The sequence below is a fragment of the Talaromyces proteolyticus genome, assembly GCF_021365285.1.
Source record: "Talaromyces proteolyticus strain PMI_201 chromosome Unknown BGW36scaffold_18, whole genome shotgun sequence".
Classification (NCBI taxonomy): Eukaryota; Fungi; Ascomycota; class Eurotiomycetes; order Eurotiales; family Trichocomaceae; genus Talaromyces; species Talaromyces proteolyticus.
In genome coordinates this window covers 23758-36912 of record NW_025764294.1, presented here as the reverse complement: position 1 = coordinate 36912, position 13155 = coordinate 23758, and the positions used below count along the sequence as shown (strand labels likewise).

At 39.4% G+C, this 13155-nt stretch overlaps 4 protein-coding genes across 4 annotated transcripts; 2 read left to right on the top strand and 2 right to left on the bottom strand.

The window, feature by feature from the left end:
* Positions 1-4272: 4272 nt before the first annotated feature.
* Positions 4273-6169, bottom strand: BGW36DRAFT_412841 (pisatin demethylase). The gene is made up of 5 exons (XM_046219223.1): positions 6020-6169; positions 5494-5966; positions 5255-5453; positions 4735-5184; positions 4273-4681 (listed from the first exon to the last, which is right to left on the bottom strand). The coding sequence occupies exons 1-5, from the start codon at positions 6074-6076 to the stop codon at positions 4355-4357; spliced, it is 1506 nt and encodes a 501-aa protein (XP_046065138.1). The 5' UTR covers positions 6077-6169; the 3' UTR covers positions 4273-4354.
* Positions 6170-7828: 1659 nt separating this feature from the next.
* Positions 7829-8542, bottom strand: BGW36DRAFT_434192 (uncharacterized protein; the record flags this gene model as incomplete). The annotated part of the gene is made up of 2 exons (XM_046221383.1): positions 7829-8221; positions 8285-8542. 2 exons carry the CDS (start codon positions 8540-8542, stop codon positions 7829-7831), a joined length of 651 nt encoding a protein of 216 aa, XP_046065137.1.
* A 1525-nt stretch (positions 8543-10067) lies between these two features.
* On the top strand, positions 10068-10610 carry BGW36DRAFT_81854 (uncharacterized protein). The gene is made up of 3 exons (XM_046222611.1): positions 10068-10106; positions 10162-10220; positions 10303-10610. Coding segments are annotated over exons 2-3 (204 nt in total). The 5' UTR covers positions 10068-10106; positions 10162-10218; the 3' UTR covers positions 10505-10610.
* Positions 10409-12510, top strand: BGW36DRAFT_442920 (uncharacterized protein; the record flags this gene model as incomplete). Its single annotated transcript, XM_046221593.1, has 5 exons — positions 10409-10748; positions 10803-11192; positions 11276-11344; positions 11523-11593; positions 11700-12510. Exons 1-5 carry the CDS (start codon positions 10716-10718, stop codon positions 12508-12510), a joined length of 1374 nt encoding a protein of 457 aa, XP_046065135.1. The 5' UTR covers positions 10409-10715.
* Between the last annotated feature and the right edge of the window lie 645 nt (positions 12511-13155).

Genomic DNA, 13155 nt, shown 5'->3' with positions numbered 1-13155 from the left:
TAAATAATATAAAAATTAGAATTAATTATTTAAATTATAATTTTCTATCTAATTATTAAGATATATTGAAAAATAAATAAATAATAATAAATATTATAGAATAAATATAGAAATATATATATATTATTTTTCAATAAATAAATTAACTATATAATATAATCTAAAAAATATAAATAAAAAATAGAAAAGGTATTATCATTATACTAATTATAATTAGATTGGTCTAAATCTAATTTAATTTTCATTCAAATAACTGAACTATATAAAAGAATTTTTAACTATAGTTAGATTTTATTTTTAAAATATATTAAAATCTCTCTAAATTTTAGTGAATTAGATAAATAAATAATATAAAAATTATAATTAATTATTTAAATTATAATTTTTTATCTGATTATTGAGATATACTAAAAAATAGATAGATAATGATAAATATTATAGAATAAATATAGAAATTTATATATATTTACTCTATTAAATATACTATATAATATAATTTAAAAAAATATATATTAAAAATAGAAAAAGTATTATCATTATCTAAATAATTCTTAGATTATAATTTAAATATTAAGAATTTATTATAATATTTATAAAAATATCTAAAATAAAGTCCTAATTCAAAAAATAAGAATTTAATTTATAAAAAGCTGCTTTAAAATAATTATATAATCAATAATAATTATAAAGAATTAGAATTAATTCTAAATATATTAGTATTATTAATGGAAATCTACTAGTATTTAGATATTCAGATAAAACTAAATTAAAAATCTAAACTGAATCAGATCTAAATAGATTCTAAAAAACCATATAGTTCTAGACTTGGTGAATTGAATCATTTCAGTTCACTGTATATAGGACCAGAACCAGACCATTCGGATTTCAGATCGGTTTTGGTTCGGTCCGAACCGAACCAAATGACAGCCTAGTATATATCCTACTTTAATTTAATAATGAGTTCTTTTTAAGATTTATATTAATTAAGTATTATAAAATGCTTAATATTATTAGCAGATTAAGCATCTAATTCAGTTTATATAAAATTGTTAAAAAGATCTTATTAAGCTATTATATTTTAATAGAAAAGAGATTAATCTTATATAAACTTTTTAAAATTTTTTAATACATTTATAAAGCTTTAAAGTAATTCTTAGAGATAAAATAGATAATATTATAAAAAAGCTTCGAATATCTTTACTTAATATACTAATAATAGAAGATTTAGAATCAGAATTAATTACATTTTTTAATAATATTAATATAATCTTAGAATTCAATAACCAAATACTATACTATATAAATTCTAAACGAATTATATATAGAATGAAAGTTTATTATTAAATATTATAAAATATATATAAAAAGTTAAATATCATACTATTTAGTTGAATCTATTGATTAATTACTTTACCATAAAAATACTTATATTATTGAAAAGGCATAGAATTGAATGATTAAAGAAGATACATTATATAAACTAGAAAATAATATAATATGATTTTTTATTTATTATAATAAATAATAAAACCCCATATTAAATAACTATTATAGTTATTCATAATAATCAATTAATAATCATTTTTTGCTATTTTATAAATTATAATATTAAAATAATAAAACTATTCCAATACAATCTTATCATCAATAAAGCCTTTTTTTGATATAGCAATTAAATAATCACTATTAATACTCTTAATTTAAAATCAATACTTTATATAATTTTTGCCAAAAATAATAATTAGTATAGAAATAATTATGTTATTCATAGATATATATTTAACAAATATAATAAATTTATAATTAAAAATGCTTCTAAATCAAGTATTAGATTCAGAATAAATCATAATAATAATCTCATTTTTTTTTTAACCAATTTGGAAGCCTATCTCATCAAAATTATAGATATTTAATGGAGTAAATTTATATATTTAATAGAGAATTTCTAAATAATCATATCATATCTAAATAACGCCTAAATCTTTAGAATAAAAACATTTTAGATTAATTAACTTTTATTTAATTCGCTTATATTGATTTAGTAGTCATTTAATAAATCAATATAATTAATTTGATTTAATAATAGAAAGAGGTTTTTTATTATAATTTATTCATTACAAGATCGAATTTGCGTAATTTCTTACTATATTTACTATAAGAGGCACTCTAATATTATTTAGATATTAAATCTAACTTATTATTACATTCTTCTGGTCCTCAATAAATAATTTATTGAAAGATACGTATATTAAGCGCGAATTCTTATCTATAATGCGATCCCAAAGTCGCTAATAAGAAACACTATATTAATACATCAACTCAGCGATTTTTTTAGTTTTTTTAAGCTTATAGGCTTCTACAGCCTTTAGAATAGTCTCTTCTTTTTTTTTTATATATGTCCGACTTCATGGTATTGAGTAATAAGGTGAATTATTGAAAAACATGAAAAATTTGGGTTGGACTGAAATTTGGATTGGTCCGGTGCGCACCAAAAGTGGGAGCGTTGGTGCGCAGGATGGCACGGTTAATGTAATATATTTTTAAAGATTTTTTTCTATTTTTGCTTTTTCTTTTTAATTTATTGAATTAAACTATTATTATTAATTCTAATGATGGGATATTAATTATAGGAGCCAATCGGACAGCAAAGAAAGGCGGGCAGCCCTGACAGCCATTGACGATAGGGTACAGGTGAACTTAGACTTTTGGTGGTTTGGAGGATCTGGGGTTCACACCGGTTTTGTGTGGGGCATGGTAAAGCCCTTTGCCTATGGAGCCGGAGAGAGCCTTGGTTGTGGGGTATTCGGCGAATGGAGATTCCGTCCAGATGAAGTTGTTGGCAGCCACGAGCCTGTACATATATCAAAGCCCAAGAGCCTTGTGAAACAAAATATCTGATTGACGCAGTTCCATCACGCTGTCAGAATATAAGTAATTTACCACCAAGGAATCTGCTGTTTAAACCAACTCAATCACATCGAAACATGTCAACCTCCCAAATATCAGCAGCTAGCCGCGGCCTCCCAGAAGTCACAGCCTACCTCACCGGACACGATGAATCCACAAGAAAGGCAATAATCCAAGAATGGAGACCTGGACTATGGAATTCCGTCGATAGGGCATCCATGGCTTTCAATGCCGTGTACACAACATCCACGTTTCCCGCCTCGCGCCGACATTTAAAGCCCATGATGCTGTAGTTGCCTCGGGCAAACTAGGAATCGTGAATCCCAATGGTACGGTGCTGCGCATTGTTGACTTTGCACCTGGCTATGAGTCTATGATGCACCGGACGCGGAGTCCGGACTACGGCATCGTGCTTGATGGGATGGTGGAACGGGTCTTGGATTACGGCAAGACCCAGAGCCTGAATAGGGGCGATGTAGTGATCTAGAGGGGCAAGAACCATGCGTGGAGAAATCTGAGCAAAAAAGAGTGGGTCAGGATGATATACTTTTTGCAGGACTGCCAGGAAATCATAATAGGGGGAGCAGCTTTGGCGGAGGAATTAGAGCTTGAAAAGAAGAATTAGAGCCAACGGCTGCCTTCATCTTCTGCTGTATGACATAATTTCACTTTCCATTTTTTTTGATACACCGAAATATCGCATATGGTTGAGTGTCTAGATATTGTTCATTACAATAACGAGAACATTAGCCATCAATGTACTGCATAGGTATTGTACTGTCAAATATATGCTGAACAAATAGAGAACTTGAACTCTACATTGCAATTTGACTTTTGGAGTACATTATCTTCGAGACGATTGAGCCTGCATAAACTAGGATTCCATATCTCCATAGCCGAAGGTTAAATTGTGGGTTTCAAGATGAACCAAGGTAATCGCAAGGAATCAGTACGGGGCCAGAAGTGCGCCAGGTTCTTTCTGTTTTAACGCTTCTCGAAGCTCAGAAAGGCAAGGTATAGCCCGTGAAAGTAGAACAGTGTAAGAATGCATGTTTTCAATTTCGTGTCAGAGCTATCCTCCCTAAATACTAATGATCTTCAGATCTTATCTCCGTTTGTCGAACGTCATGGTAAACAGTGTGCGGAAAATTAGGATTTCTATGGCCTTGGATAGCTCTCGAGATTAAATTTGGCGAATTATCTGCAATCGAAATTAAGCAGTGCGGCCCCTTCTACCTGAAACGAAGCTTCCTCCATTCAGAGATGGTCAGTGGCCGATTGAATCATTACTGGTCGCGACGTATTAGGGTGCCCCAAACTTCAATATAGTAATAAAAGTTAGCCTTGCATCTAACTTGATACATACTCAGTTCAACGTTTTCGTCTCTTATTCATCACGATTGGTAAATTCCTGTCTACCTATTTGAGCCATTATGATAGGAATACCTTACAACGGGGTGAATACAAGATCGCATCGTCCACACGCCGGCAACGTCAGGAAATGGTCTTTCATGTTCATGTCCCCAGGTTTCATGCTATCTGCCACCTTGATTTGATACTGCTTAATCACTGCAGCTACCACGAGCTTCAGTTCCATCATGGCAAGATTCTTGCCGAGGCATGCCCGTGTTCCTTTGGAGAATGGCATTTGGTATAAGTTCATATCCGTTAATTTCTCCGGCGACTGCATCCAACGGGTAGGATCGAAGGTCTCGGGATCATGGAATATGGCTCCATCGCGTTGAGTAGTGTAGCACTGCATCGATACTACAGTCTATGCGAGCGTCAGTTTGAACAATCAAGTATGGGACTGCGGGAACAAGTTACTCCAGCAGGAATGAAATATCCAGCTAATTCCCTCCCGCCGGCAGGAGTCTCACGCTGCAAGCTCGCTGGCGCCGCCGGGAATAGCCGTAAACTCTCCGCAATTACAGCGTTAAGGATTGGGAATTGATCGATATCACCAAACGTAGCTATTCCATCGACTAATTGTGTGATTGCCAGTTCATCACGGAGAAGTTCCTGCCACTTGCATTGTGCGAGCTGCCAGAAGAGGTATGTGAGTGTCGTAGACGTTGTGTCGGTACCGGCGAACACAAGGTTGCCAATCTCCAAGCTTATTTGTTCATCGGTCATTGGCACTTCAGTGGGTTTTCCGGAAGGCGTGGAGACGGTCTCATGGGATGTGAGCATTTTGTGGAGAAGATCTTTATACTTGGCCCCTTTGGGGCCAGCATCCTGGCGTAAGCGGTAGTCTCTTAGGGCATTTTCGCCGTACTTAAGTAAAGTTAGATTGGTGTTCTTTTCGACGAAGACGGGAAAAAACAATTTAGTGATTAATACTCACTGTACGCAGCCTCTTGGGAGCTTGTTGTAGCTCCTGCCATTTTGTTGAGGGGAAATAAGAAGCGATTTCGAATAGCCAGGGGAAGCTACCTTTCATGCCCATAACAATGAAGTATGCATCAAGGTCCCGGATAAAGGTCGGAGGTTTGATGCTTTCGAGGGCACTAAAGGACTTGCCTAGGAAGAGCTCGCCTGTATCACTACTTAGCCGTTGGAGGTCAAGATATTTGCCGAATAGACTTGCCAACTACATCAAGAGCAAACATCCTCAAAAGCACAAGTGCATCTGTCGGTTGCCCCATTGTTCCATTAATCTTCTTTAGCAGTTGCTTCACTGTGTCACCAATAACCGGCTCAATCTGTAGCAAATTTGACTGCGCAAAAGCGTGACTGAGCAACTTTCTCCTTTCTCTATGCTCTGCCTTGTTTTGCATGCTAAAGATTCCCACCGGATGCTGCGAAAACTGATCATAGACTGGTGCTTTCATGAAATCTGACGACTGCCCATAGAGTTCCTTAATCACATTGCCGTCTGCAAATGAGACCTCGTTTGGCCCAACTCTGACCGTGGGACCATATTGATTATGTAGTTTGTGGATTGTGGTGGTGCGGTTTCCAGACATCTCAACTAGGATGAGCCATTTCGAAGTGATTTTGGCAAGGAATGGGCCGGGAATACTAGCCAGCGGGGAAAGAAACACGTTGGATATAATCTGATAGACTGTCAATTGGATTCGGGAATGGACTCAAGGTGACAACGACCTACTCTCCAGGTAGCAGAGACAAGAATGGCACAAAGGCCAGCTGCAAGATAAAGATACATTATCGAGACACGTGATGCAGCCGTCACTGAAGAAGCAAAATTCACTCAGCGCTGTAAAACGACTGTTTTATAGGCATAGGTTTGAACCCGCTGAGTCGAAAGTAGCTCAATATTTGTCGAGTGGGAGTTCCGGTACAACGGGCCCACATGAACTAACCACCACGGATACGTCTGTATTACGGTAATATCATTTTGCCCGTGGTGTTTCTCAGTGCAAGTTGCTGTAAATTTGCGAACAATAGGACTAAGGGCCCCCGCCACCCTTACCCCCACTTTATCCCCCATATCTTACTCCGGCCGGACCTCCAAATGCTAGACTTAGGTGAGGAGAAGAGGGATAAAGGGTCAAAAAAAAAATACATTGCGTCTACCCCGCTTTACTATCTCTTTCGGTAGAGAATCCGGAGTTAATAATACAGTACATCTCTACGGTACATTAAAGTACGTACTAAAGTACCTAGATAGATCTAAGGCTTGATGCAGTAGTGCTGTGTAGGGCCTGAAAACTTATATAGCTAGTTCCTAGCTCCCCGTAGAGCCATTAGCCCCCTAGCTAAGAGATGTCGCTTATTTAGCCATTCATCAATGTGTACAATGTCTTACACATCTCTGAACAGCACTCCGAAGGCATCACCTCCAACTCATTCTTGAACATGCCCAAAACTTTCAGTGTCCCATTCCTAGAGCCCGAGGCAGGTCTCAGATGCAAGTTCTGCCAGACTATCAATGCCGAGTAAACAATATGATAGGGAGCCATATTGAAAACTCCTTCATATCTGTTGACTCGGCTCGGATATTGACGTTGTCAAGAACTAGCCATGCGAAGTTCAGTGCTTCATCCGTTATGGCAATTCTGAGGGTCCCGACTCCGCCTCTGAAGTCTTCTGTGTTTGTGGCTGACGTAGCAGGTGGATAGTTGGCTAGATGGGGTAGGAGCTAGACATCGGGACAGGCGAGGCATAGTTCGCAAAAGTAGAAGAACAACGAGAGGATCTCTTTACCAACAGCCCGAGAAAAATGATGCGACCAAAGATCTAGGGCTAGTCCCAGTAATGAGCTTAATCGAACAAGCTCGGACTTGGCAGATAGAGAGGCATGATGGTTTTGTAAGTAGACTTAGTAGCCAGCTGACGCGCCAATTAGAGACAGGTGACTCGAGAGAGACATATACACATAGAGAATATCCGATAAGATGGCTGTTAGTCGTATGATGGCGTCTTGCTTGTTCTCGATATTGTTAGGTAAACTATCGGATCCAGTCGTCAAGAGTCTGTATATTAAACGAAAATTATGAGTTGAAGATGGGATCCTAAAAGAACAACTCCCTAGCGGTATAATTCGAGATGGTTCCGAAATGCACTACACGAACAACATCGATAAGAAATAGGTAGCTCATGAGAGAAGTGCATGCTAACTGTTAGGGTAAAGCCTGCAAACGCAGAGATAGACTTGCATCACATTATGATCATACCTGCTAACTTTCATGTCACGCCCAAGTGGTACTTTGCCCGCATATAGTGGCGATCCCACATCGTGTAAGTGTAACTGTCTCGAGATCTGTTGGCACCATCTATTACTTCTCGTGCTATGGCGGGAATGGAGGTAGTTAAAAGAGAAACATCGCAGTCTTACTGTAGAAGTGTAGCTTTGAAGCCCGGAAGTTATACTCCAGGTTTCACAATCCGCGGTAAGTGTTCCATAAGTTGCCAGAAGGACGTTCTACGCAATGTGTGTGTAATAGTTTTAAATGAATCATAAAGTTCGCTTGGCATTGTATATGTCCACTGCGTGGGTAGGATTTCTAGAACGTACTGATAATACAGCCTCTGTCAATCGAGCCTCTCGGCTGTCTACTTTTAATATGGCACTCCATAAACTTGTTCCATTTACGAACAGGTGATGGGTGACCGGGCTGCATGAGGTAGAATTCTGCGACACTGCCGAGGCGAGACATGCAATAGCCAGTGCAAGATAAGGTGGACCGACTTCCTGGGATCCTCCTGGGACTAGAATGGAGTCTAAGAATATGTGTGTCTTGAACGAAGTAAAGAATGAAGTCTGTAATGCTGCAAGTTGATCCGCCTGTGGAAGAAGCGGGAGCCCGGACAGCATGAACATTGGATATGTGTACCTCCTGGCAGGGCCCTGCAGCGAAGTCCGTCAGCGTTATACTAAAATCCAAAAAAGGCGGGTATTTACAGTACGTACAGTCGCCATCGACTCTTCTTCTAAGGGCCGGCCCTGGATGACTGGCTCTTCCAGCACGAACCGGGTCACCAATCTCTGACAGCCGCGAGCGTCGTCACTCAGGAGCAAGGCCGCTTTGAATCGCTGGAGGAAAGTGGCCCCGGAGGGTTCGTTGGCATCGTGCACATCCCACCGACTAGGATTTCGCTCACCAGGCCAGTCAAGAGGCAGAGGTCTTTCGGAGCCATTAACATCACCCTCACTTCCTTGCGGGACCATCGCAAAGTGGTTTGGGGCGAACGAGGGATCTCAAATTAAGCTGTCTGTCCATGCGACAGACGAGAAAAGGAAAAGTTGTGCAGTACCTTCGTACTTTCCGCACCCCACCTCCATTCCGTTCCATGAGGTATTTTGTACGGTGGACGATAGAGAGGTGACAACTTTTTCAGCCCAAGTCCGTTCACCGCTATCGGATCCTTCACCGCCTATCAGATTCTTCACTACTGATTTTTCACTGCAATAAAAGTGATAAAAAATAATGAAAATAATAAAAATAATAAAATATTCTTTATTCATTTAAAAAAAATTATAATTAAATTATTTATTATATATAAACTATTATTTAATTTAATTTTTAATTTAATAAATTTAAAACTAATATAGTTTAATTTTAATTTAAAAAACTATTTATTAATTTTAAATATTAACAATTCATTATAATATAATTAATGTTTATAAAAATATCTAAAATAAAGTTTTAATTTAAAAAAATAAGAATTTAATTTATAAAAAACTACTTCAAAAATAATTATCTTATTAATAATAACTAATAATTATATAGATATAAAACTATATAGAGTTAAAATTAACCTTAAATTTATTAATGTTATTAATAGAAATCCACTAGTATTTAGATATTCAAATAAAACCAAACTAAAAATCTAAACTAAATTAGATTTAAATAATCCTTAAAAACTATATAATTCTAGATTTAATAAACTGAACCACTTCAGTTTACTATATATAGAATCAGAATCAGACTATTCAAATTTAAATTTAAATTTAATTCAATCTAAACTAAATTAAATAACAATCTAATTTAATTTAAAATAATTTTTAATTTTTTATAATATAAAATTTTTAAATATATATATATTATTTGGATTAATTATATATTTTTAATTAAATTATATAAAATATTCTACTTACAAATTTTCTACCAGCAAAAAAATTAGCTCCAGGTCAAAAATTGAAAAAGTTGTCACCTCCCTATCGTCCACCGTAATTTTGAGCTCTTCAGCACGGATCCCGCTCCCCGCTGAATGATAATCTTACTAGTCAACATCAAGTGGGGTGACATAAATGGCTAGGCCGGCGAAATGCGTTCGTTCAGTTCCGGAGGCGCCGGAATCTGTTTCCCAAGGCCGTGGACATGACTATCACGTGCTAGGTCCTGGGGGCCCGGCCCATCCGGCTTCATCGGATATACCACGTAAGATCTTACGGACTTGTGGGGAGGCGACAGCGGGGTGCAGCGTGGCACGTGGAGACGGCTCCATGCTTGGGGACACCTAAAACCCCAGCCTTTCCAACCGCAGAGTCTTGTTGCAGACCCACAGCTCTCGGCATGCCCTCCATGTCTCCAAAGGATCCGCACAGTTAGTATGCAAGAACCAACAGAGTCCAAGAAGGTATGACACTGGCCCATGCGGTCTGGTTAACAGGAGCTCTTCCTCTTCCAGCTCATGGACCGTGCTTCACAGCAATCTGACTGGTTGACAGTGTGATATCTGTAGCCGCAGTTTCGCCAGGTCAGAGCACTTGACACGTCACAGGCTCATACGTAAGCAGCTTCTCGGTGTTTTGATCAAGCCGATAACCAATCCTATCGTGTTTAGATACCAAAGAGAGACCATTCTCTTGCCGATACTGTGGACTATCCTGCCAGCGTTCTGATGTGAGGGCTTCGCACGTGAGGAAGCACCATTCTCACACTTTAGAGCACCAAGATGACTTCTTTGATTCGCTGACTTGGGGAGGAAGCGCGTGAGGACAGCATGCGAAAACTGTCGAAGGCGGAAAGCTCGCTGTGATGGCAGCGAACCGTGTCGTCAATGTCAGCTTGCGGGCATTACATGCAACTATCCTGTCCAACGCTCATCTAGGGGAAGGATAGAAGTAGAGAGAAACACCAGTCCGCCAGCGGATTGCTTAGCCAGCGATGCGAGGAGAGACATATAGCCAGCGAAGGTAATGACCTTGCGCCCACTGCTAGCGCAACTTCGAGTTTGAGCACATACACATTCACAAATCTCAAGCACTTGGATAAACTAGAGCAACCACTTTTATAGCTGAACCTGGAACAAGCATTCCTCACCCTTTGAACGGTGACGGGTTTGGTCCGCGTTTACAACAATCGAATATACACTTCCTTAATATTCCCAACATCGATATGGCACAAGATTTCTGTCAGCTACCCAGTTCTGTAAGGCCTACTTCACGCAATTCCAGATGCTTAGAGCTGACAATATATCGCTAGAATAGCGCATTTTGGCTGGATGACTCTGATGTCTCTTGGGGTACAGAAGCCTTTGATACGAGCATATCAGTTCTTGGTAACACGTCTTCGTCTTCGTTACAGAACATGTCATTGCTCCTGGGGGAATACTTTGATCGGGAGTCTGGTGCACCATCGCCTGCATACAATAAAGTAGAGTCCATGTGGTTCTCAAAACCACCCAAGCTCCAAGATCACGATGTAGATGTCCTCAACGTGTTCTTAAATCTGTTTTACAGACACATGCCTAAGACATTTCCCCTCTTTGAGATGTCCAGAATCACGAATCAAAACAAATCATACTATATACTAGCTCTAGATGCGGTTGGAGGTCTATTTTGCTCTGTAAATGGAAGCTTTGAAATTGTAAAAGTAATGTACAATGACTCTCGGAGGTTACTTCTTGCCTCTATAAGTTTTACTGTCCAGCATGTTCGACATAACTAACCTCAAAGGTCAAAACTGCGAAGCCGTTTAATGCTGCCACCCTCGACCGAGAGGAGAATTTGACTGTCGTCAAGACTGTGAGTTCTATTTAGGCTCTCTTGTGTTCTTCCGTCATAATGCATGGTCCATGTAGCGGCGACAAGAGGAGCTACGAATTCGTAGAAGCGTTTCGAGCAGATATTTCAAATGCATTGCCCAACGTTGCACCCAGATTATATCAAGGTGCTTTGAATATTTGTATCTAATTAAAATCAGGCCGTGCGAGAGTACAGCGAGCTGTCTCAATTTACCCTTCGGTCACCTCGCAGTGAAGCCGAGAATGTTCAGTAAGTACTTTTTCATTCATACATCCTTCTTTCTCAAAGAGTGCTGTGGCTCACCAGATCTTCCTGCCAGTCTGCTGGAGAGCTTGTACATTCTTAATTGCTACAGGGTGGTTCTCATGCAATCCCGACCATCCCTCTCCTGGCGTCACGCGGAGTCCTTTTGTCAAAACCCCACCCGTGGCGACTCTATGGATCGTCTGCAGAACCTTGTGAACTCTTTTACCTACTCCGGATACCCTATCATTCCTGCGAACATAGATATTTACAATCTCGGTAGCCTAGCAGTTTTAGCAGCCTTCTCATGGCCCATAATGCCTTCCGCTCTCGACAACTACGAACCCAGCTCGTCGATTTGGAAGACTGACTTTGTGGATCTCGCTTGTGATGCCTGGCTTCGAGCACAGCCAGCGGATATTAAAGTATCGTCACTAGTGCTTTATCACACCATGAATATTGCTTCTCACGCAAACTTCGACCCTCTTCAGAATTTGGCACATTCTCCGCAGGGCTCTGCAGCATCGGAAAAATGCGAGAAGACATCTGAATCGACAATCAACACTTGGGTACGTAGCAGGCATTATGACATTGCGCGCTGGCATGCCGAGAGCTTGATCGATTGTACGGAGAAAGCCATTACAGCTTCTATGAAAGAGGGCGCGTCTCGAAACCAGCATGGCCGGATAGCACCTCCATCTACCAATATCGAGCGATCGCTAGTCGTGACTGAGGCACCTCATATTCCCTACGCCATCTACTACGCTACCCTGATTCTCTGGTGTGGTGATATTTTGTTGGATGATAACCGTATGGCAGGCGTTTCCCATCTTGCGCGAGGAGGTCATGTTCTGTCTCGTTGTAGAGTGCGCATTGTGCAGGCGCAGCTACTTGAAAGGGTTCTCAAAGAGGTTAAAATGTGACGCACGAAGGATTAATCACCAGTAAAGTAGTCTAGGTTTCTGTTACTGTAAGATGACAAGGCTCTAAGTAGCATCCTAAAACGATTCTGCAACTTGGCTTGCAAGTTATGTGAACTTTCATTTGCTATGTGACGGCTCAATGGTGAAAAATGCCAAGAATCTTTTTATACAATACTAAAGAGAATTGTCTTGATGTAGTAAAGATGCTGCACGCTACCTACCGTACGATGTGGCCCGAGGCAGAGGAGGTTAAAGGAATCCCAGATCAAACAAGGACTCTCTACAGACTCTGTTGATCCCGGCATAGCACGCGACAGTGCCGCAGCGCAGTGGATTCGATCTCCAGCACCTTCCAGTTTCATGATCCTCCGGCGGGCAAAAATAACCCTGTAGGGCTCGCATATAGTGGAGAAGTAAGATCTAAATTATGGTAACTTACTGCAGAATGCCCTTAAGAGGTTGTAGGTGGTTATTGCTGCCTATTGTTTATCCTGACGGGAGTAAGCGGGCACCGAATTGCAACTAAGGTTTTCTGGTTTCCTCTCGGAGTTCTGCAGGTAAAACGCACGTGCTATTCTAGCGACATTGTAGATATGTGGTGGTGTCAATTTTCTTTTTCCGGCGTTCTGGGGTAAAAAGGTATGC

Coding starts and splice junctions, on each gene's coding strand:
- BGW36DRAFT_412841 (XM_046219223.1), bottom strand. CDS start 6,076: ATGTATCTTTATCTTGCAGCTGGCCTTTGTGCCATTCTTGTCTCTGCT. Junction 5,185..5,254: donor CTCCCAAGAGGCTGCGTACA/GTGAGTATTAAT, acceptor ACTTTACTTAAG/TACGGCGAAAATGCCCTAAG. Junction 4,682..4,734: donor GATATTTCATTCCTGCTGGA/GTAACTTGTTCC, acceptor ACGCTCGCATAG/ACTGTAGTATCGATGCAGTG.